General features: G+C 40.5%; 1 protein-coding gene across 1 annotated transcript in view; it reads right to left on the reverse strand.

Moving 5' to 3' along the window:
• The window catches only part of RAB10 (RAB10, member RAS oncogene family), a 40,246-nt gene extending 19,162 nt beyond the window's left edge, over positions 1-21,084 (reverse strand). Inside the window, exon 1 of the mRNA XM_054989055.1 lies at positions 20,595-21,084. Within this exon, the coding sequence (XP_054845030.1) occupies positions 20,595-20,721 (127 nt within the window). The 5' untranslated portion in view covers positions 20,722-21,084. The remainder of the gene's footprint in view (positions 1-20,594) is intronic.
• Between the last annotated feature and the right edge of the window lie 841 nt (positions 21,085-21,925).

Raw genomic sequence — 21,925 nt, forward strand, 5'->3', positions numbered from 1 at the left:
TTCTCATTAGACATGATCTAAAAATCATATAATTAAACCTGCCCAATGGACATACTTTTAAGATAAACAGCACAGAAAGAGTATAAAAAAAGAATGCATTATGATTGCTATTATGTTCTAAGGTCAGCACCTCCCCTGGCCTCACATTAAGTAGGCTGATCTCTGCTCTCATGATCTTGGTTGTTCTTTCTGTTTGGATACTATGGTGAATAGCTCAATGAAATCATCAGCATTAGTTCATAATAATGAAAAAGGCAGATTCTTTTATTCCATGTTTGGGATCATTATAAACTGAGGGAGGGGAGATAAGGAGAAAGGTATGAGCTACGAAAAGTAGAAAAGAGCAATTAAAATAATAATGGGTTGGAATATCTTCCATAAGTGACAGCCAGTGTAGTGTAGTGGTCAGAGTGTTAGACTAGGAACTGGGAGCCCAGGTTCAAATCCCACTCTGGCTCACAGGGTGACTGTGCCAATCACACTCTAAGCCTAACCTACATCACACGGTTGTTGCAAGAATAAAATGCAGGAGGGGAAAAAGTTATAAGCCACTCTGGGTCCCCACTGGGGAGAAAAGAGTATATGCAAAGTAAATAAATAAATAAATTACGTGGATAAAAAAATGTCTCCTGCTTGTGTAATACTAACACTTTTAGTCATCCAATGAAACTGATGTGCAGTACATACAGGACAATTGCATAATTTATAGAATCTGCTGTCATAATGGCAGGAGGGCAGGACAAGATTATGGAGCCCAAGTCTAACAGCTATTAGCCATGGTATTTATACAGATAATCATGTATGATAGTAGTATACCTCTGAATATCAATTGCTTGGGTGGAGGGTACTGTCTCCTTTTAAGAGATTAAAATTTCTAGAAGTTTGGAAGCCATGGGGGTGGGGGGAGATTTGGGGGAAAACTTAATCATGCAATACGTATTTTATTGCTTTAAAATAAAATGCTTAATTTCTAACTTGGCACATAAAATTGTAGGATTTGGCATATTTTTGGAACTTAAAAGTATACAGCTTTCTACAAACAAAACTGTGAGTATACCCAAAGCCAAAGAAAATCCCTGTAACTATTATAAGCTATCCTTATGTTGCACATGTATCAGTTTTGCCTCTTGAGAAATAGCCCAACAGAACCATGGTCATTCACAGCAGCCAGATGCTGGGTTCAGCCAGTGGGGAAAACACCACAGAACAGAACCAAGCAGTACCCAACCATAAGCACAAAGCATTTCCCTGCTTCAGTTTGCTTCTGTCTGGCTAAGTTGCAACAGTGTCCCTTGCTTCAGTTTGGTTTGGGTGGAATGGATACAATTCTCTGATGTGATGTTGGACCTGTTGTTTCACTTTGGTTCTGGGGGGACTCCCTATCTGTACTTCAGTTTGGTTCTATTGGGCTTTCTCTGAGATGAGCTCAGCTTACATTTGGGAGTGTGCCTGGGCCATGGCAAGCTTTGCCCCACTGTGTTTCTGCAATGGGAGTCAGCTTTCTTTCCCCATAGGAAACAATGGAGTGGCTGGAGGCACCTTGTTCAGGGGCCCATAGAGCTGGCTCCCAGTGTCAAATCTTCCTGAAACTTGGGAGGTTCATTAGAGGACAGTCAGGGGTAGATCCCTATGAAATTTAGTGGTGTTTGCATGAAAAATGCCACCCCCAGCTCCCTGGATAGCTCACAGATACTTTCCCACATAGTGAATAATGGAGAGTGGCTGGGGGCACCTTCTTTGGGGGTCCATAAAATTGGCCCCTTGGGTTCAATATTCATGAAACTTGTGGGATCCTTAGAGAGCAGTTATCAGTAGGTTCCCTCCAAATGTGGTGATGTTTGGTTGAAAAATTACCCCTCCATCTCACTGGATATCTCCCAGAGTGATTTTCCCATAGAAAGCAAAGGCTGAATTTTTCAGAAATACTTGAACTGAATTAGAGAATCAATTTGGAATTTGAGGAATTCCGAATTTTTTCTCAGATTCAGTAAAAAAAATTAAGATTTACCAAATGCGTGCGTGCATATTGAGAAGTCAGAACTAATAAACATTGAATGGAAAACAAGTTTTGTAGCAATCAGAAGTGTTTCTGTCCAAATAACCTTATAAAATACTATCTATCAACTGTATAAACTGTACAGCACTGAAAATAATAAGCTCTTAAATAATCTATTATCAGATAAATTGCAGCATGTTGAGTGTGGGCAAATCAATCACATTTAAACATAATATATCCTTGAAAATATGCTACGTATGTTCATAGTTTACACAGGAATTATGTAATGTTGTAGATTCTTTCATAAAAACCCTGATACTACCACTATTGATTAAAACGGAGTTTAAAGGCATTTTACTCATTCCAAAAAAGAACAATATTCACTCGAGTAGTTTTTTTTTTTAATGCTCTCCAAAATGTTTAGAGGGTTTTTTTAGCCTCCTTTTGTTAAACTCATAATAAAATATCCATGGGACTTAGTTCTTTTTCCAGATCTTTACCGGTTTCTCATGTCTCCACCTTGCTTGTGCCTTTTCAGGAAGCTTCTCACTGGCCACTGCTAGCAACATGATCCTGGATCCAGCAGAGCCCTTTAATTTTTTCTTCTCTATTTTGAATTTATTCTCCATGAACACAAGACTGACCAACTTCAGATATAGCCTCACAGGTACCTTTTACAAAGAACTTACACATCCTGATATGTGTTAAAAGCATTTCACCCAATACAGCCCACTGCACCTGCCTTCTTTGTTGGGTCAGGTTAGTGGCTCACCATCACAGCTACATATACATTATAATCCCACAGACATACAAAATTTAGCTTCCTATATGCAATTATAAGGGCTAGAATCTGCCCCCTGAAGCCTCAGAAGCTAGAAGGATTATTTATGATTAAAATATTTATAACCCAACTTTCTCAGGGGCTCAAGGTAACATAAATCTAATTAAAAATGTACAAGATACAATAAAATATCAAATCTTCCTTTTGAAAAAGCACCCCACTAGTGGTGGTGATGGTGAGAATGAGGCTTCAGTGCTCTGTCCCAGAAGTAAAAACTGAATCTCATGCAAAAATTATGAAAATATTCTTAATTTGAATTTGTGTATACCTCAGAAATGTAATGATTTCAGCACTCAATCTCCAGAGATCGTTTTTCCATTGTCATTTTCTAGCTCATGAAATCTCACAGTCGATAAATTCAGTTGTTTCCCAAATGCTTTTAGCACCATTAACGTTTCATTCTATTTTTAGCACTCCAGTTCTGTAGGGTAATCCTATTCTACATAGCTTCTCAGTCCTCTTCTTCCTCCTTTAGTGTCATTTGCAAGTTTCATTTGCTTAATATCCAGTCTCAAGCAAATGGAAACTAAATTTCGCAGCTAGTTAACCTATGCATTTTAGAAAGCATCACATCACTCCAAATTCAAGTCAAGCATGCTGTAGCCTGGGTGCATTAATATATTTTGATGTGCAAATTGGCTTCAGAGCATACACAAAGTGATTAAACATATCTGAAGGAAAATTGGGAAAGAGCTCTCCAGCAAGTACAATTCAACTGCTAAATTACAACCCATTAGTGAGGCTAAGGCCTCTGGCACTATCCATTCTACATGTCAAATCATGAGTCATACCTATGAGTCATGAGCATTTTACTTTCACCTACTCAGCTCCCTTGTATCTTTTCCTAGAATTATCAGAAGATTTTCTAAGCAGCTTTTAGGCCTCTTCAGATTCTCAGAACAATATTTTTGCAAGCAAAAAAGTCATACTGAACTTTATATGCATTTGTGCTCCCATATTTTCCCACTCATGAAGTCTACCCCTTCACTACTGTGTTTACTCAAAATCGTGATGACTCTGAATTTAAGACAAATCCTGATTTGTCACTACTACTTGGGGGAGAATTCCATCAACTCCTCTTGAGCCAAGAAGAAAGGCAGAATATACATATTTTAATAAGTAAAGTAATATGCCTCCAACAGAAAGCATTCAAGGGTTCCACTCCATGCAAAAAGATCTTGGGGGAGGGGAAATCAAAGCCACCAGCAGCTCTCTAAAACCATTTACATGAGAACAAGTATCTGTATCTTCCTTTCCCACAGTACCTAGGAGAACCCCAGGTAAGCACAGTCACAGTATTTGGGGGGAAAACCTCATCCTCAAATGAGGCAAATAAACAAAATAAATTCAGTCCCTCATTAGTCTGAAATTAAAATAGAAGTAATGAACCTTTCAAAATTCTATAAATGCCATTTTAGTCTGTTATACTGCCATGCTAGTCTGACCTGAATTTAACAACTGTCTAAGTACAAAACAACTAAGCAATGCATGGAAGAGTCTTTCTGAACTGAAATATGATCTTGTATTAAAGAGGAGACAGATATGATAAGCAACAGTGGAGGAACAGTGAACAGCAGAGAAAGAATAAAGCTTTTGTATCATGAGAAGTCACTTCAGGCCCTCTTTATCTAGATTGTACATATTTTTCTAATCTGAAAACAAAAACCAAACTGAATTATCTGGAGGAGGGGCAAATCGTCGCAGTTATCAGGAGTTATAACTAGGGATGCTGAGAAATTACTTCATTCATGCAGTTTTTTATAGACTGGTTAGGTCTAAAAACCAATCTGGTTATGGGACTGAAACAGCCTTGGTCACCCTGTTGGATATTCTGCACTGGGAGATGGACATAGGGAGTGTGACTGTTGATTGCCCTGGACCTCTCCAATGGCTTTCGATACCACTGATCATGGCATCTTTCTGGACAGCCTTTCCAGGCTGGGACTGGGAGGAACAGTTTTGCAGCGGTTCTGCTCCTATCTGGACAGTAGGTTTCAGAAGGTGGTACTGAAGGATTGCTGGTCAGTTCCTTGTCTTTTTGGCTTGCAGGGTCCCACGAGTTTCATCTTGTCCCCTATGCGCTTTAGCATCTACAAGAAACTTCTGGGTGAGGTCCTCTGGATATTTGGACTGGGTTGTTACCAATATGCAGGTGACACTCTGCTTTATCTTGTGCTTCTGGCTGATCCCAGGGAGGCTGCAGAAACCCTGAACCAGTGCCTGGAGGCAGTTCTGGAGTGGATGAAGGCTAAATAAACTGAAGTTTAATATTCTGTCAAGACTGAAGTGCTACTGGTAACTGGACGGTCTGAAGGATTTAAGGTGTCGCCTGTTCTGAATGGGGTTGTACTCCCCTTGAAAGAAGGAGTCTGTAGTCTGATGGTGCTGTTGGGCACTGGCCTAGTGCTGGATAACAACTGGCAGCTGTGGCCATGACTGCCTTTTACAACCTCTAACAGTTGCAGCCTTTCTTGAGCGAAGAAGATCTAACCACTGTGTTGCATGTCCTAGTTGCATCTATATTAGACTACTGCAACGTGCTCAAGATGGGGCTGCTCTTGAAAAGTGTTTGGAAACTTCAACTGACGCAGAATGCTGCAGTCAGCACGTTGATTGAAGTGGATCATACTGACCATATGGCTTCAAACTCTGGCACATCTACACTGGCTCCCAATCGGTTTCCAGGAACAATTAAAAGGGCTGGAGTTGACTTTCGAAGCTCATAATCTCAAGTAGAGGTTTTTCACATCACCTAATCCTTTAACTGGAGTTTTCAGGGATACAGTCTGGGACTTTCTGCATGCTCAGTTGGTTCATGGTTCCTAGGCTCATTACATTGTTAATATATTAATTTGTAACTGAGAGACTAAAAACAGGAAATGAAGTTGCCCAAGGCTCTCTTAGCTACTGAGACATGCAATTTTATTCAGGAGGGCTTTTTCATTCAAGCAACAGAACTATGCTCTAAGAAATGGCTCAGAAGGATGCTTTGGTAAAGAGACAGGACTGTCCTCTTTACCAACGCATACAGGACTACAGGGTACTGTCTGTAGATGTAGATATGCTCCTACTGGGTAGTTTCTACATTGTTTAATGTGTCATGTTAAATTACTTATGTTTTGGTTCAGCAATATTTCACCTCTGTATTCGGAATTATGCTTGTTTTCAAACTGATGCTTGCTTCCACCAAACTTCTGGAATCCATAGCCTACTGTTTACTGAACAGCCGTTGACTGTATTGACTTTCACAGTGTAATCTACCTCAAGTCTCAGTGAGAAAGGTGGACTATAAATAACAAATAAATAATTGGGGGATTGATTGTGGAGAAAAATCATCCCCACTACAAAGACAACCTGTTTTGTTAACTGGTTTTTTTCCTTTGGAGAGAAAATAGTCACAACATTAGCTGTCATTACAGCTATCAACACTATCTCAAAACAATGAACTACAATATTTTAGAGCTGTGCTGACCCAGTATTAAAAAAAAATCAGAAAATATGAATTTTGCTAGCAACCTAGTAAGAATTTCTGCCACAAACCTTAACTGTTGTTTTCTTTTTAACATTTAACATTTGCCAATTAACTTCAAGACTTGTTAAAATGGAACACTGCGTGTCAATGTTTTAACTGCAGTTGTAGTCAGCATCAAGAAAGCATGACAGAAGAAAAAGTTAGAGAAGGGCGAAGATCTTTCATTAAGTACCGTTATGCCTACAATAACCCATAAGGATTGACAGTAAGTCTGTTTCAAGCTAACACACAAATGCTGGAATTAGAGTGCTAAGCTAGATGGACCCAATAATTATGCTCTTCTAAACCGAGAGGCCATCTAGACTAAGATGGCCATAGCAACAGATACATTTCATTCCTGCAATATTTAAAATTATAATTGAAATGGTTTGAGAGGAAAGCCCCCATACATTAAGCAGTACATGCCACACCTAGTATATCTGTTCCATCTTACACCCTAGCAAGATTAAGCAAATGACTGCTACGAAAAGAAAGGGCAGGGCCACTATACATTTTACATGAAAATTAAGGCAGGGTTGTAGAACTGGATCTAAAAGAATTGAGGATTTCCAATCCTGTGCTGACAACTTTTGATTTAAATGAGACAGTTAGCTCACCCTCCAATTAAGATTTTGTTTCGCTGATGCACTGCCACCAAAATTTGGATCATAAATAAAATAAACTTTGCAAACAGGAGGGTTGGTGCAACTGTAGTAGCAATACATACAAAATACACCCACAATTCTTTCAAAAGCTTCTGCAGCCCCACCTGTAACCATCTACAGATCACCTTGTTTTAAGTATGGTTTGAGAAAGGAGCTGTTGCCAATGGAAGTTTTAACTGCCTCCTCTTCAAGGCATGCACTGATACCAGAGAGTGCAAAAAGAGAGAGGAACAGCAGAAAAGTGCTGTTCTGATTAATCACGGTCAAATCCAGTTTAAAATCTGTCCTGTGATAAAAGAAAGTAAGTTGCATAAAATTATACAGTCTACAGAGCTGTAATATTACAATTACAATAAATATATATTTAAAAATCCAAGCTCATTACAAATTATCAACAGCTCCAACAATGCTCAGATTGCAACCTGCTTAAAGTCTTATGGGAAACAGTTAATGCAGTAATTTGCTTCCTTCAACACTTCAGATCTAGAAATAAAATTCATTTCAGGGAGAAGCTCACCCAACTGTGTACTTCAGCTGATGCATGATGTAATTTCTCCCCTGCCCACTTTTTGGGCGCTCTAGGGGGCTGCCCCCTCAACAGCTTAGTCATTCCATTTGTGTTAACCTGGACTGGAGGAAGTGCTTTTCCTTCTGATTTCAAGTAACCACCCGTTAAAAACCCCTTTAAACTAAGGAGAAAACCCCACAGTTTAAAGGATCCTGGAAAGAAAGCTCAAGATTATATTGGAGTATTTAAATTATGACTGCTTCATTCCTGAAGTGGGAGGGGGGAGGTTTCCCATCAGTCTCCCCACCCAAATTCCTTCAAGGGCAACAATTTACTTGCAAGATAAATAGCCATTTCCAGTAACAGAATCATAGGGCAACCCACATACCAAAACAAAGTGATTAATAAATACAGCTTAAATACATCACTAAAATTAATACAGACCACTGCCCATTAAACACATGCCCAAATCAGAAGTACTATTAAGATCAGCGAAGTCAAGATTAAGAGAGCAAAGGACTAAATTCCCTACCCAACAGACGTTCAGGGGCTACACTCATAGCTCCACACCTGAATTAAAGCTCCCACCACCATCCCTTCTATAACCCTCCCCAGGCTCCGCCCTGATACTGGTAGACATTTCTAGTCATGCTATCTGACTGAGTCCTGGATTCTCCAATACTGGCCCCTCATCCCCACAAGACAGTAAGGAAGAAAAGAGCATGGGCTGGGAAAGAGAGAAAGGGAAGAAAGAAGAAATGGGGTGTGGAGGAAAAAATACAAGGGAGGGAGTGAAGGAGTGGGGGCAGAAGAGGGTAACAGAGGCACCACACAATGCTGCCACTCATGGAGACCAGTGCAGCATGCAACTGGTGCTCTCGTTCACTCACTTTACCTGCCTCGGGACCCCACTATCCTTCAGACAGAGAGATGAGAACCAAGGAAGCAGCGCTGTGCAGTGCCAACCCTAAATGAGCAGAGCTGGAGTTCACTCACAACAGGGCAGGCAGGCAACAACTTTTCACTATGCAAACAAGCGCGACAGATTTATCTTCCACCTTTTGCTCAGTACAGGGAGGGCCAGCTCCTGATTATCTGTCCCCCTTCTCCTTAGGCAGTGCATTTCTCCTCTCAAGGAAGTATTCATAGGACCACAGATGAAAGAGAAAGCAATACCTGCAAACTCACGTTTTTCTCAGAGACAGAGAGTATCTCTGAGCATGTGCAGTGCAGCTCTTTAACCTAGAAGCTAAAGAAATTGCCTTGCCTCCTTTACAGGCAAGTCACAGCCAGGCTGACCACAGAGACAGAAGCTGACTCCCCAAATTTGCCCTTCATAGCTGAAATATTGGTTTCTTAATATGCAGCTTTAAAAATAAGGAGAAAACCCACCCATTTTCCCTGACCGAGGCTGTCTCAAGGGCTGCATGAGTGCCCTTGGTAAGCTGAATGCAGTCCACAGACCATAAGCTTGAAACCCCTGATTAAGATTTTTGGGACATAGCTTTCGCAAACTGCAAAAGGAAGCAGCTTTATTGCTGGGGAAAATCGATTATGAACTCATTTTCAAGGCCTTTCTTATTCAAGATAGTTGCATGAATGGCTCACTTAGAGGAACGGTTATCACTGTTGGCAGAGACGGATTTATAAACCATTTAGATATAACTAACCAGAATAGCTTGAAACGTAACCTTCATATTATGAGGCAGTATACCTTTGGTTACTAAATGAGGCAAATAGAAGACAGCCACCTCCATGATGCAGCTTGTGAGCTTCAAAAGCATCTCTGACTAGGCGCTACCAGAGACAGGGTGCAAATTAGATGATCTTTTGTATTCCTGAATCAGACCAGTTTTCACATTCTTATACCCAAGCAATTTGGGAACTTACAGCTAAAACAATCTCTTGTTCTTGGAAAGACAGTAGATGCTGAAACAGCAATATCTACTCATATTACCAGACTGTTTTAAACCTGATCGTGGTCCCCATCAAGCAATGGCTTATCAATTCCCATGAGCAAAGGGGAGGGGGGGAGGATGAACACATCCAATTAAAGCAAGGGATACTATAGAATCAAGGCCGCCTTAACAGGAAGAACTAGAAATGAACAATATGTTACAAAAATCTGTAACTTTATCTGCACAAAGAACACATTTGGCTTTTGTCTTTGTACTCACTGGCTTCAACACTAAGCAACACCACTTGTCAGTAAGATAACAGGAAAGTTTTTGCATTACTAATTTAGAATGTTCATTTTTACATCATTAGTATATATTGATTTTTTTTTACCCATTGCAATTTAAATAAGTTGGATCCAAAGCCATCTTCAGCCTGTAGAATAGTTTCAACATGAGAAAGGGAGGCAATGAGTTTATTTACAGATTTCCCATTCCACTGTAGCTCCTATCACATCCCAGTGCTATTCCAAAGTATGAAACTTGAGAGAGACTGACTTAAATTCCAGTCAAGTCAATAAAAAGAATAGAAAAGCCCACTTGACCCTTTCATAAAGTTGCCAAAACAATGAACATGAGAAAGATTAGGTAGAGATGAATCATCGTCTGGAAGTAGACATATCAAGTTTCTGAAGATTCTGAATCCATGGAACAGTTTCCTCTTTTATGGGAGGGGGGGTGAAAATTCAGGGGGAATTCAACTATGCAATACTTGCTTTCCTATCAAATGTAACATTTTATAGCTTTAACAATGTAAAATGCATAATTTATAACTTAGCATATAAAATTGCATTAATTCAAATATTTATGAATTTTAAAATAAATGCCTTCGTTTGGTATAGTGGTTAAGAGTGCGGGACTCTAATCTGGAGAGCCGGGTTTGACTCTCCACTCCTCCACTTGAAGCCAGCTGGGTGACCTTGGGCTAGTCACAGGAGCTCTCTCAGCCCCACCCACCTCACAGGGTGATTATTGTTGTGGGGATAATGATGACATACTTTGTAAACCGCTCTGAGTGGGCATTAAGTTGTCCTGAAGGGCGGTATATAAATCGAATGTTATTATTATAAGCAAAATTGCAATATTTGATATTGCTGGGATATGTTGTACCCTATGCAATCTTGGTATGTGTATCTTAGTTTCTGCCACCTGAGGTAGGAAAAAACAAACTGAAAATAAGAAAACAAACTCATATAGTCACAACAGGACTAACAACACATTTAGATATCAAGTTAAACTTTGTAACACTGAAAACACTAGACTCTTTACAGCGTATTAATAATTGTCAGAATTATTCATATTTTAAAAACAATATTTTCAAGGATATGTTTGAACTCTACTATAAATGTAGGAATTATCAGTAGCTATTGCTGCAGATTGTCCTAATGTAATTACTTAAAAAGTAATTCACTCATTCCAAAAGAGAAAGTATTTCATAGGAATTTCCCTCTTCATAGGAAATTCCCTCTAAACTTTCCCACTGGAAAAGCTGAAAGTCCACAAAACATTTTTTCTGGGCCTATATGTCTCTATTTGAAATTCAAGGAAATCTACTGCTTTCCTAAAAGCACAAGTCTTCTATAAACAGGTCGTCTATAACTTGGCCTTCTTCACAGGACTTAACATGATGAGAAAAACATGAAACTCAAACTCATCACTGCAATATCCAACATGTAGTACATATTCTATTCACTTGGCTACAAGGGGGGAGGGGGCTGACAAATGATATCAGACAAAGCAAGCTCATTTAAAACATATACTTGAGTCCATGAATACATCCTCCCTTCAGTTGCTGTTCAGTGTATTCCATAGAATTCACAAGTGTTACACAGTGCCCAGATCCAAAGGAGTTAGCCGTGTTAGTCTGTAGTAGCAAAATAGTAAGGAGTCCAGTAGCACCTTTAAGACTAACCAACTTTATTGTAGCATAAGCTTTCGAGAACCACAGCTCTTTGTCAGATGCAGTGCCCAGAAAACTTAAAGCAGTTTAGCCTTCCAGTTACAGTTTGAACATTAGAGAAACCTTTCATTCACAGGGGCCTTACAACTCTGCACCATAATAAACAACATCTGAAGTTTTATCCTTACAGTACATAATATACGCTTACACCCAAAAATCCGCTTTTTGATTTAACATAATGGAAATATTTATACTAATTATTACAATCTGAGAAAATAAGTCCACATACTACAATCTGAAAAAAGAAACTCTACATTTTTACTTCAATGGATTAGACAAAGGTTTATACTACACAAAAAATTCAGTTGTTAGTTGCTTACATAGTTGTCTAAGTTTATAGTATGCATTAAAACCCTCCATCCATCATGGAGTTAAATACAGATTGGGATTTCTAGGAAGTTTAAGCAAATTCAGTAGTCATGAGATAAATGTGGGCAGGTCCTCTTAAGGATAATAGCCGAAAAACTAGGATCCAAAGTGGACAGTTTTCACAACAGAAGGAAATAAACAGTGGAGTCCGCAAGGGTAAGTTGGGGGCAGATGCTTATTTAACATGCAACTCTAATTTGGAGTCAGAGAATTATCAAGACAGGCAGGTTTACTGATGACATCAAATAATCCAGTAAGCTGAAAACTGAACAAAGTTTGAAAAGCTTCAAAACGTCCACTTCAAACTGAGTAAATGGGAAACACAATGACAGATGAAATTCAGTGTGAGCTGGACACTGGGAAAATTTTTTACACGCACATATCCTGATAAGGTTTAATATTAGCAAAGGATGAGTAAAGCAACAAGTACAATAAATGGATAATATAAACATGGCATACAAATACTTAGAATACCATTAACAATGCTGGTTGTCCAGTTACAAACAATGATGGCCTAATATGATAGAGGGCAGGATGGTAGGTTACTGCCTTTTTAAGTTCCTGTCCATCCTCAGTGATGCGAGGAAGAAGTTCTTAGCCTGCTGTAAACAGCTGCTTGGGGTTTCTTTAGCACCATCTAGGTTTTGTCAGTTCAGCTTAATTTCCCTGAGTGATATCAACAAGATCTTGAGGTATGTGAAAACTACCACCTGCAGTCCAGACCCACACCCTTCATGGTTTGAAAAATCTTATGGCAAGGTAACAAGAACTCTGATCCAGAAAATGGTGAGTGCCTCTTTACTGGAAGTACTTTTTCTGAGGTCCCTGAATGAAGCAATTATCAGACCTTTATTAAAGAAATCTTCAGCAAATAAACCTGTATCAAGTCCACCTTTTATGGGAAAATTATTGAACAGGCAACAGAACTTCTCCAGGTTTACTTGGATGACACATCTGCCCTTGACCTTTTTCAGTCAAGCTTTAGGCACGGCTTCAGGACAGGCGACTTCAGAGGCAGATTATCTTAGCATTCAGATAAGGGGAGTACGTCTTTGCTATTGCTATCAGATCTTTTGCTGCTTTTAACTCCATGGTCTGCACAGTACTGCTAAATCGTCTAGAGGAGGAGCCAATTTGGTAGAGTAGTTTTCAAATGGGTTAAGCCCTTTCAAGTAGGCTGTACTCAACGAGCAATTTTTATGCTGTTGGTATAATTGTGTATTAATATTGGTTTTTATGCTATTTGTAATAATGTTTTATTGTATTTTAATAATATATTTTGTTGGAAGCCACCCTGAGCTCACTTGCGGGAAGGGCAGGGTATAAGTCAAATAAAACAAACAAACAAGATAGTGGGAAAAGAATAGCTCCAGGTGGGAAATACAGAATCAGATCCATACAATCCTTGGGGGTGGAGGCGGAGATGTCCCCACAAGGTTCAGCTCCTTCCAATGTAGCGTTCAGTACCTGTGAGATCCCTGAACAAGATTATATATAAGGGAACATGGTGTCATCAAATGCTGATACCACCCAGCTATATATCACCTGATCTAAACTACCAGGAAGAGTCATCTCTATGCTGAGCCATTGCCTGTATGTGGTAGTCATGTGGCTGAGTGAGAATCAACTGAATCCAAATAAAGCTGAGGTAATACTGGTTGACAAGATGTTTGCAATTTCATTAAAGAACTCAATTAAAATCTTGCATTAATGTGGAAGTTATCCCTATTTCTGCAGACATCTGATCTGGCCACACTGATCCATCTGGTCATTCATGTTTGAAGGTAGATTACTGTAATACAATCCTACATGGGGCTGCCACTGAAGATCATTTGGAAGCTTCAGGTAGTACAAAATGTGACAGCCTTTTTATTATCAGGGGCCATCTTTCAGAACCACCACTACTGAACTGACTTCATTGGCTGCCTATTGATTTAATTTAAAGTGCTGATGCTTACTTTTAAAAGTCCTCATAACCTAGAAAGAGCTGCTTCTCCTTATATAAGTCCATGCAGCAACTGTGCTCCACCCAATAGGGTCTCCTAGCAATTCTTTCAACTTTGAGAATATAGTCTGTTACAGTTCATGCCTGGGCCTTTTCAATTGCTGCTCCACAGCTGTGAAACAGCCTCCTGGAAGAAACGAAGCAAGTGCCTTGCAGTGAAGCTTTAAAAGGGAGCTCTTTAAGACAGCTTGAATGTAGATGTGGGCTTTGACTTACCTGTTTTTATGATTTTAATAGATGACTATTTGTATTTATCGTTATTACCCACCTTGGGTCCTGACTATGACAGGAGAAAAGTAGGGCAAATGAATAGGTAAGTTATAGAACAGGAGAATAAGCTACTGAGAGCAAGTAAAATGACTGGGAAGTAGGTTCTTATGAAAACAGGCTGAAACAGCTGAAGGTTAAGTTTAGCAGCTCACTCTGAGAGGGTGCAGTCTATAGCTTTATAAGATTATGAATGATGTAGAACAGCTTTATAAAATTACAATCAGAAGAGTGAAGTTCTAATGAACTACTTACAATTTTTTTTTTACAATTTCAAAGGGAAACACTTCTTTTGCTTCTTCATCCCTGAAGCCTTTGTGTATCTTAAAATCTGGTTTGTATCCCAGTACCATTTGATCTAGTAGAGACAACAATATCTCCTGGTGGCCCTTGTAAGAAAGCTAGAAGCTGAAGACTTTTGCCAACATATTTTGAAACATCACCCCTCCTCCACTCCTATTTTTGTTCTTAATAGCCAACCTGCTGAACAGTTCTCAAAAATTCAAAAACTTGGACTCACATTGTGTGATACAGAAGTAAAATGAAGTTTAAAAATGTTTTGGTATAGAGAAAGCAATAAGTAATGGAATGTATCCTCTCCACAGACAAAAACTATGCTTCATATGAACTTAATTATTTGGAAGGCTTTTTAAAAAGTGAAAGCTTTTCTTCACTTGACACAGTAAACAAAGTAAATCCATTCCTTGAACAAGCAATGACGACCCCTAACTTCACTGGAATTTAAAGACTGTTGGAGAAATTCATGAAAAGTATCATAATAGCAACAACCAGAAGTAATGCGTTTCTGATTACTACATGTATACAAGTTCCTCATGGATATCTAGACGAACCCTTGATTTGGTCCAGCAAGATCATTCTTGTGTTGATTTCAGCAAACTGCAATTGCCTTTGTCATGGCATCAAGTCAAAAAGGCATCATTTAGTTGATTATCTGGGATCCAATATATTGTTACTTGAAAACTGAAAGATGTGGGACAGTAGCTGTTTTCCTCTCTATACTCCAAAGTACAAAAGCAGGACTCCTGTGTAGCCTATGTCCTAGGACTAATTTAACAACAAAGGGGACAGCCAGATTAGCAGCTGCAAACAGTGAAATGCTAATTTCACATGGCTGTAGAAGTCACTGTATCTTGTCAATAACTCTCTTTTATTTCCTTAAAATGCTCAGTCCTAAAATTTCCTTCACATTTTCTTAAAGCTTATACTACACAAAGAAATGCAAGCCATTACAACAATCAGTTTACAGCTTTCTTCTCAAAACAAAACATGTTCAACTGCTGCTGTTCATAAGGATTTGACTGTTTACACACAACTGAAGTGGGAAAATACGTAGTTGGTCCTGAATCTGTAAGACATGGAATCATTGTAAAACAAACAATACTGCAAGAGGTACTGACTTTTGTAAAATGTTATTTTTCTTAAATTCTGTTTCCTTTAAGGCAGACATCTGAGATCTACCCCTGACAAAATACTGTAAAGCAACTAAAGAGTTATTTTAGGAACCTAGAGGAAAATGTCAAAAATTGTTAGGGTCGGGAAAAGGATGACGGTTGGGCCTGAACAAGCACCTAGCTATCTGAATGAAGTTTGATTGCTCAAGTAGAAATTTTGAGACCAGGGCCATCTCGCTCTGTAACTGCAACAGAAAAAAATGCAGTCTTGTTCTGATTTACAACCAGCAGGGAGTGTGTAGGAGAGCAGAACATAACAGTGGGATGCTGTTCCTTCCCAGTCCTGCTGTATTCCATTCATTCCTTCTCCCCATTAAGTTGCTATAGCTGACATTTGAGAGGTAGGAAAACAGACCATTTTCCCCATAAGTGGAAAAGTAAGATACAAGAACTTGAGAACATACCTTTATCCTAGTTCAACTCTATCCACACACACACACACACACACACAAAATAAAGCCATCTAGAAGAGAAAGGGGGAAAGCATTCACTGATTAATGTTAGGACAGAGGCTATAAAGACAGAGGTAGGATAATCATAAATCTTGGAGGCATCAATTCCTTACTACACAGCTCAATGCTAGAAATCAAATTATGGCTACAACTATTATTTCTGAAGCTACTTATACAAGCAGTTGCAACAGAGTGCCCCAAGCCTCACAGGTATTCAGCCTGCCTTGAAGAACACTGCTTCCATAATAGTTCCTCATAGCCATGCACTCAGGAAATCAAGGATACAGATCTTTCATGGCATCCTCAATATCCTATTTCACTGTGCTCTCTCTCAGCCGTTTTCTTTACCTAAGCACTCCAACAAAAAGTATACAAATATCTCTTTACCCACTGTAATTGTTCAAAAGTTACCTATATATGAAAGCAAACAGCTCCAACTTATGTGCAATAATAGAACAGGTAACACATCTGGTACTGGTAGTAGTAAAGGGCAGGAAGTCCCAAGTCATTCACTCAACCCAATAAGTGACTAGACTATCTAAAGTAATTTTTAAATGGCAAGCAAGTCAAATGACAAATCTAGTGTGTTTTAATTGCTGTCACCTTACATGAGCAGCTCTTTAACCCACAAGAAATAAACATCTAAGTACTCCAAAAACATGTGAATACTACTTCACGGCTCATGAAGGCTAGCAACTCTTCAATATAAGCACCACTTCTACTTGTGAACAGAGCAGATGTTGCTGAAACTAATTGAATGACAGCCTGGGTGGAATGGAGGTAAGGGGGGAAAACAAGGAGAACATTCTCAAAAGCTGACTCCAATGCAGAAAATCTCAAACTAACATCCAAATGCAAGATAGATTCTAATTTAATAAGCTTTCTTAAGACTGGTTTAAACGTCACAGCAAGCTTTGGAAGACAGAATCCTTGCTCTGTTCAAGGCACTTATGATGACTTGTGGATTTTCGCACTGGGGTGTATTTATAGCAACCCTAGCCAGAGTACTGAATTCATCTGCCCTCCACCCAGTAACTTACTTTGCAAGCAGAAGCTGGGCCACAACTAAAAATAACAAAGTACTATATTAGCAGGTGTACCAACACTATCAAAAAGCCCTTCATTTTGAAAAACTATTGCTCCCTGAAATAAATAAATTTGATCCTTATACCAAATCAGTGTCAAAAAGTCTAGGTATTACGATTGCTGCTGCTTTGTTAAATGAGGCAGGCAGTTGTGAAGTTTTGTTCCACTTGGAAATGAGTAGATCTGTCAGGACTTGTTTAAGGGCTACAAAAGAAAGCAAAACTTGAAGGCATCAGTACGGGGAAAAAAGTGCCCTGACTTCACCTATCAGCAGACAAAGAATAGCAAGCCACACTAGAACTTTTAGTGACTAATATTTGAAGTTTCGGCTGCCTCTCTTTAGGGGAAGTTATTATGCAGTAGTTACAGAAACAGTGTAGTTTGCTAGTGCCTGCAATAGTACTTACAGAAGAAGCCTCTAGTATTTAAATATTATGCTCAGAGGCTTGCCACAGACTGATAGTCTATAAATAGCCACTCCCAACTTTGCAAATAAGTTTAAAGATAGTAGCCTACATGCCCACACATACACTTACAAATACACTGTCACTGTAAGGATCTAGAAGACATCTTCTGTAAGGCTCCCCTACCTCAAAGTGCCAAGAGGATTCTTCTTTTCCATGGGTGACCAGGCAAGGGTCTATATATAAGCCTGAGCACCTCCAAGCAAATATTAGATTGCAACTAGGAAAGACTGTGAAAGTAAATCATCAGAAGTTCAACTCAGTAAAGCCAGTTGTCTGTACTAAATGCCACAGCGCAAGAAAAAATGTCATTTTTTATGCATCTCACAAAATGGGGTTCAGCCAGTTAAATGCTATGCCATAAGCTTGCTGACATAAGGTGCCACAAGACTTATTTTAGATACAACAGATTAATGCACCTAACCCATTATATTTTCTAGGCATGAATACATATGCATGAATACAACTGAGAAACAAAACTGGCTATTACCTCCTACTGAAAGCGCAATTAGAAAATATTAAGTTCATCTCTGCAAATGTATGTGAAATGACTTTAAGGTAACCTACTCCACAGAACCTTGACAAAATATACTATCACCATGGAAAGTCGTTTACAGCAAATTTATACAAAGTAAAGTTAATGAATATTAGTTATCAGCATCTGAAACAAATTAAGCATAATCTTAAGATATTAGGATCATACTAAACTGAATTTCTATTAGATTCTACAGAGGAAAACTTTCAGATAAAAGTGAATTAACCTGTGTTTCATTAAGACTTTGTGCTTTCCCATGCTCTACCTCCTTTGAGTTTCAGTTAGAATGTTCTGGGCAAGGTCACGGAGAATAACAGCACACATCCCTTCCTTCCACAATATAGGTCAGAAGAACATCTGAAGAGTATTAAACCACACCACTCAGCCAGTACAGGCAGTATAAAGCACTAAAGATCAGAGCTCAGTCTAGTAAAAATAACAGTATACTACAGTGTCTTTATCATGTAACAGTGCCAGCTGCTGATACAGCTGAGAGGTCTCAACATATTAGTATCACTAACTAAAAGGAACTGCTACATGGGCCAGGAAATAATAAAAATCAAACCTCTGCTTGTAACTTGAGATCTTGGGGAAAATTTTTCTTGTATAATGAGTAAAGCATGTAAAGCATTTTATTTAACCATTCCTGTTTTAACAAAATCTGGCAGAAAGATTTACAGATAGATAAGTATACCAAATTTCAACAGTTGAATCATCAATTTGATTCTTTTGCTGTCACCTTCTTCCGACAGGTTAGGAGACAGATATTTCACCTATATTGTTTTTAATTGCTGAAAAGTAACCTGCTCACGAGAGATGAATACTTTGTAAGCATCTATGTTAGAGGCAGGACAAAGGAAATTAATAGAAATGCCTTAAGGAAACACACTTGTCATTTGGTGCCCAAAGCCAGAGATGCCTGAACAACAACATTCCAGTGCACAAACTGTGCTATTAATTGAGCTCAGCATACTGATGACCTCACTTTTCATTCAAAAGATAAGTTTTGGGACCTAAGGTTTTTTTTCCAGGAATTTTCAAACGTACCAAAGTAGGTATTTTTGTAAGTTAGACAAATCAGAGCTCACTTTTTCTCCCTCAAAGATAAAAAGCATGCAAATGTGGATACACAGCCCTGGAAATATCTCTGAGGTAACATACAAATGGGTGAAGTCACACCTGCCTAACACATCAAGTATGTCAGTATTAGACAACAAAGCACAATCCCAACATAACTTTCTAAAAAGCATCTTTTGTCAGTTTCTGACAAGTCCAACATACCTATCATCCTATTTCCAGTCAGGACAATCCACAAAATCCAGAAGAAAAGCAAAACTCATTTTCTTATACTCGATATTCTCCAACTAAAATAGCAGATTAAATCCTGTGCCCTGCTCCCAATTTGTTCTGAAATCTACAAGGTTTTCTTGGAGACTACTTTGGAATTTCACAGTTCCTGAGAACAGAAACATTGAATGTACTAAAAACTGTAAGTGTTGTACTCATGGTCAGTTATTTGCACATACATAACCCAACAAACATGCAAAACAGATACACATGATGAGGTGTGACATGCAGGAGAAAGATTCCATAAAAGGAGAACAACACTCATGCTAAACTAAAGATTTAGGATGCAAGGTGAGAATAAGAAGGCCTGAATGACAGTGATGTCACTCCAAGGAGCGACAGAGATATTAGGCCATAATGATACTCCAAACACACTTCAGGTGACAGTGTGAAGAGAAGAACAAAGTGAGGTGTTGTTAATCAGCAGAAGAATGGGCAGGAGTAGCAGGAGCTTGTCCAGTGGAGACAGTATGCAAGAGCCAGCAAGTACAGCAGAAGCAGTACCATGCCTTGTATTTAACATCACGAAGTAGGCCAACAACAGGGATTTGGCAGAGGTCCTCCACTGTGGAGCAGCAATGACAGATGAGGTTATTCTCAGCCAGGGTGGAGAACAAGTATTGCAACATATCCCCACAATATAAAACAAGGTTTACAGTAGTTAAATTTCTCCACCAAGAAAATAAAAGGTATTACAGGAAAGATGGACTGTAGGAGAGATGTATTAACTACATGGCAGAGAAATGAAAATCAGCCTATGAAACATATAAATCAAGAAAAAGGTCTATCCTGCGAGAGCAGAAGGAGGGAGAGATTACATTGTGCAAAGCACACCAAAGCAGTGATTCGGGATTACAACACTAAACGTAATAACATAGCGATAAAACGATGCCTTGGGGGAGATTAAAGTGACCATTCTCCCAGGTTCTGTCTCACAGTGTGATCAGGCAGCTACGTCTGTGGTGGGAGAGTGAAGCACCCACGATAGGGAGCGCCCAAGGGAGGGAGCACTAAGGACAAGAGAAGGAAAGGGGGATGGAAAAGAAGCCCTATTCAAAGCCAAGGGGCGGCACAGACAGTGGAGAGGAAGGGGCAACTCCCACTGGCCTGTCAATGGCCGCGTAAGGGGGTGAGGAGGCAGAGTCTCCGGCGCTTCCTCACCGATCGTGGAGATGAAGGTGGTGTTGAAGGCATCATCGGAGAAGCGGAAGAGCACGCAGGTCTTGCCGACACCCGAGTCGCCGATCAGCAGCAGCTTGAAGAGCAGGTCGTAGGTTTTCTTCGCCATGGGGGCCCCCCCGCGCCGTGCGCCCCTCCCTCGCCAGGCTCCGCCTCAGAAGGCCTCCCCGCCGCCGCCGCCCGTGTCTCCGAGCACCCCCTCAGCGCAAGGCGCACCACGCAGCCCGGGCCGGTAAAGGGAGGGGGGGCGGGAGATACAAAATGGCGGCCCAGGCGGCGGTCGAGCTGGGCGGCGGGTGGGCGGCGGGCTGAGAAGGGAGGTGGTAGAGGCGGCAGCAGCAGCGGTACTCCCAAGCCTCCTCACGGGTCGAGGCAAGCGGCAACGGCTAAGCCCGGCTTCATGCCTCTCCTCGGCGTCACACCTCAGGCAAACGCCCCGCGTCCCGCTCCCTCTCCCACTAGCAGGCCGCGCCACCAGGCCTGACTGACTGACTGAACGGCAGGAGGCGGGGCTTACGTACGCCCAAGGCTGGGCGAGCGAAAGGGAGGGAGCGCGCGCGTGCACGCGGGCCGACCGCTCCCTTTCTTCCCTCCCCACTCTAGAGACGCAGGGCTTCTACCACCCACGTGACTGGTCGCGCACGCGCGTAGTGACCGGTGCCTCGATGAGCGAGCCGGCGGTTACACGTACGTACGAAAGGACAGCGTGTGACGTACCCAATCGAAGGGCGGTGAGAGGCTTCTCGAGGTCTGAGAGAAAGAAAAGAGAAAGGTTGGTCTTGCCCCTGATTGCGCACGCGCAGACTCAATAACGAGGCCAGTTTCTGGAAGGGCAGAAATAAGATGAATGCCCGCCCTTCCTTATCCCGGATTGGCTGTCAGGCCTTGACGGTGAGTGGCTCTATGAGAAGGGGTGATGATGTAACTTCAGAGGAAGCGAAGCGTTGGAGCAGGCATGCGCAAATTTGCTCGAAACAGTGTGCTCCGTTTGGTTGCTCTTCTCCTTTTACACCGAGCTGTGTAATTTGTTCGCACGTGTTGCCTGCGCATTTTCTGATTTACTGTTGGGACCCACTTATGTATGCTGGTTGCGAGAAGCGGAGCAGGCTCTGTCTCCCCTGGCATTCTCAGCCCGAATTAAAACCCTGTGCGATGTGACAACGAGGCATGTTTCGCCTAGGTTTATTTGTACAGTTTTATTCAGCCCGTTGGTCCTTAATGAGATCCGCAGACCTGGGTTTCTATTCAGTTTAATCACTACACACAACGTTGCCTCCAGTTGTAGTAGGTCTTAATGTCCTACAGCAAACTCC

The sequence above is a fragment of the Eublepharis macularius genome, chromosome 1 (genome assembly GCF_028583425.1).
Source record: "Eublepharis macularius isolate TG4126 chromosome 1, MPM_Emac_v1.0, whole genome shotgun sequence".
In the NCBI taxonomy this organism is placed as follows: domain Eukaryota; kingdom Metazoa; phylum Chordata; class Lepidosauria; order Squamata; family Eublepharidae; genus Eublepharis; species Eublepharis macularius.